This window comes from Mus caroli, chromosome 6 (assembly GCF_900094665.2).
Source record: "Mus caroli chromosome 6, CAROLI_EIJ_v1.1, whole genome shotgun sequence".
NCBI lineage: Eukaryota > Metazoa > Chordata > Mammalia > Rodentia > Muridae > Mus > Mus caroli.
The window spans coordinates 80,208,359-80,211,629 of NC_034575.1; the positions used below are offsets into that span (position 1 = coordinate 80,208,359).

The 3,271-nt window shown below is 48.0% G+C and overlaps 1 protein-coding gene across 16 annotated transcripts in view; it reads left to right on the forward strand.

Annotated features, from left to right (window-relative positions):
* Positions 1-3,271, forward strand: part of Dysf (dysferlin) — a 201,704-nt gene that overhangs the window by 28,112 nt on the left and 170,321 nt on the right. For all 16 annotated transcript variants that reach the window (XM_029478331.1, XM_021164302.2, XM_021164299.2 and 13 more), the window contains exons 2-3: positions 467-522; positions 2,636-2,727. In XM_029478331.1, the coding sequence (XP_029334191.1) occupies positions 467-522; positions 2,636-2,727 (148 nt within the window). The remainder of the gene's footprint in view (positions 1-466; positions 523-2,635; positions 2,728-3,271) is intronic.

Here is a 3,271-nt window from a genome sequence, read left to right on the forward strand (position 1 = left end):
CTTTCCTTTCTTCTCCTCCTCTTCTTCTTCCTCCTCCCCTTCCCTTATTCACCCCTCTCCTTTCCCTCCTCCTCCTCTTCCTTCTCCTCCTCCTCTTCTTCCCCCCTCTTCTTTGAAGTAGTTTTCTGGCTGGCTTGAAACTCTCTGTATAGACCAAGCTGTCCTTAAACTCACAGAGGTACACCTGCTTGCTTCCCAAGTGCTGGGATTAAAGGCAAACACCACCATGTTGTTGGAGATTTTCTTTCAAAAAACATTCTTTCAGTCACACTATTATTTAGTGGCCCTCAAAGCCAAGAGAGAAGAATGACAGCCACTGGGCATTCCTGGGTGGTGTTGAGGCCAGGCTGGTTTTGTGAACTCTCCTTTGGAGCTGAGTCCAGAAGGAGATCTCTACAGGTGAGCCCGTCAGGGTGGATGCCCCACTGTGATGAGTATGCACTCTTGTCTTCCTTATCTCCCGAAGGGGTAAAGAAGAGAACCAAAGTCATCAAGAACAGTGTGAACCCCGTGTGGAATGAGGTACGTGTTCCATTTCCCTCTCATTTCTCTCTGTTCCTTCTGCCTCTGCAGGGAGTTGACACAAGAGGCAGCATTCTCAGAAGGGTAGGGATCTAACTCTATCCTGAGACCCTGCCCCACAGGGTATGCGCAAAGGATAGATGCTTGGTTTTGTTTTGTTTTTCTCTGTTGCCCAGCTCTGGCCAGCCAGCTCTCCCTTGCCTTCACAGGCCAAGGCTACCTCCTCTCCGTAGCACTCCCTCATTGTTTTTTTGTTTTGTTTTTAAAAGATTTGTTTGTTTGTTTGTTTATTTATTTATTTATTTATTATATGTCAAGTACACTGTCCCTGTCTTCAGACACCCCAGAAGAGGGCATCAGATCTCATTACGGATGGTTGTGAGCCACCATGTGGTTGCTGGGATTTGAACTCAGTACCTTTGGAAGAGCAGTCAGTGCTTTTTCCCGCTGAGTCATCTCTCCAGCCCTGTAGTACTCTCTCATTAAGCAAGTCCTCCAGTTGTTCTGTCCCCTCAGGAGCTTCCTGTAGATGTGGCTTCTATGAGGCCCTTTTGAAGCGGGGTTGAGAACAGCGTCTGGGTGCAGGTTGCATGTTGGCTTTAGGAGGGTTGAGGACTCTGATGAGCCTTCCTTAACTCCTCTCTAACTCCTCCTGCACACCAGGGATCTGGCTTTTGGATGTCCATGTGATCTTGTGTGAGGACTCTGAGGGATCACCCGACACTTTTACTGTTGTGTTTTTGTTCTGGTGCTCTGGGATGAGATGTGGCTACTTCAGCGTGGCTTCCTCTTCTTTTTTTGTTGTCTCTAGTTCTTACCCTTACCTCTGAGGCCCTGGAATTCTAGTATCCATCCATCCATCCATCCATGCATTCACCTATCCATCAACCCATTCATATATCTACCTTCCCATTCATCCAAGCATCTACCCACCCACAAACACACCAAGATATCCATAGAATTGCCCACCCATCCACCCACCTATCTATTCTTCACTCATCTATCCACCCTTTCACCCACCCATCCATTCACTCATTCATGCATCTACCCATCTTCAGACAAATCCATCAATCTGTCCATCCACCCACACACCCACCTATACACTACCTATCCATCTACATATCTATCATCTATCTACCTATTCATCCACCTATCTATCCATTTACTTACCCATTCACCTACCCACCTATCATCCATAGCTATCTTAGCTATCTACCCTTTATCCAAGTGTCCACCCATCCATATATCATTCACCTACCCACTCATCCAAGTATCTAGCCACTCATCCCCCCTCCATACCACCCATATTCAGTCATCCACCCTTCTATCTACTACTCACCTACTAATTCACTCACCCACCCACCCATCCATATACACACTCACTCATCTACTATAGTTACTAGCAACTATAGTTACTAGTAACTAGTGACTAGTAACTAGTAACTAGTCAGGGCTACCATTGCTGTGATGAAACACCAAAAGCAACTTGGGAAGGAAAGGATTTATTTGGTGTATACTTCCACCTCACTGTTCATCATCGAAGGAAGTCGGAATTCTATAAGGGCAGGAACCTAGAGGCAGGCGCTGATGCAGAGGGTAAGGAGGAGTGCTGCTACTGACTTGCTTAGCCCGCTGTCTTATAGAACCCAATACTACCAGCCCAGTGGCCCCACCCACAATGGACTGGGCCCTCCCACATCAATCACTAATTAATAAAATGCCCTATAGGCTTTTCTATGGCCAGATCTCATGGAGGAATTTTCTTCATTGAGGCTCCTTCCTCTCCAATGACTTTAGCTTGTATCAAGTTGATCTAAAACTAGCTAGTACAGCATCCATTATCCATTCCACCCAATTCAGTCATCCATCCATCCATCCATCCATCCATCCATCCATCCATCCATCCATGCACTCATCCATCTATTCATCCATCCACCCACCCACCCACCCACCCATCCACCCACCCACCCACCCATCCACCCACCCATCCACCCATCTATCCATTTATTCACCAGTCCACCTACCAAGATACAGGCTCATCCCCTAGAACCATTCTGGATGTCTGCTCAGTATCCTGGGGCCACAGGTTGAATTGCCTTTTCTTTTCTTCCAGGGCTTTGAGTGGGACCTCAAAGGTATTCCTCTAGACCAGAGCTCAGAACTTCTCGTGGTGGTCAAGGACCATGAGACGATGGGGAGAAACAGGTGAGTGGGCCCAAGACTGGCCTCATAACTTAAAGGTGCAGGTGGGTTTTGATGAATTTGGACCCTGGAAACAGAGCTACTGAGGTCTAGTTCTTTGTGTCGCACTTACTGTTCATGGGCCTAGCCTAGTGGTGGATGCTGGGAGAAAATCTTACTGTAGCCTAAGGAACCTGGCTGGCCGTGCTCCTGAGAGCTGCACAAGCTGTGGGGGAGGGACGGTGTGCTAGGATCAAGTGTCCAGGAAGATTTTTTTGTACAGGAGGACAGGCTCTGGGGAACAAGTAGGAGCGGTTCCTTGTCTCTCTCTGTAGCCTCTCTTTGGGAAGGAATACTCCTTGCCTCTTTTTAGCTGGTGAGGGCGGCTATACACACACTCCAGGAGGTGGGTAGATAAAGAGAAGCTGCAGTTAGCAGGGAGCAGTTGAGGAGGGCTGCATGGAAGAAGAAGAACCTAAGGTAAGAACTGTGAGGTTGAAGTCAGAACAGTAATAACAGGGAGCAGACTGATTAGTCTGCTCTCCCCCTCCCCCTCCCCCTCCCCTCC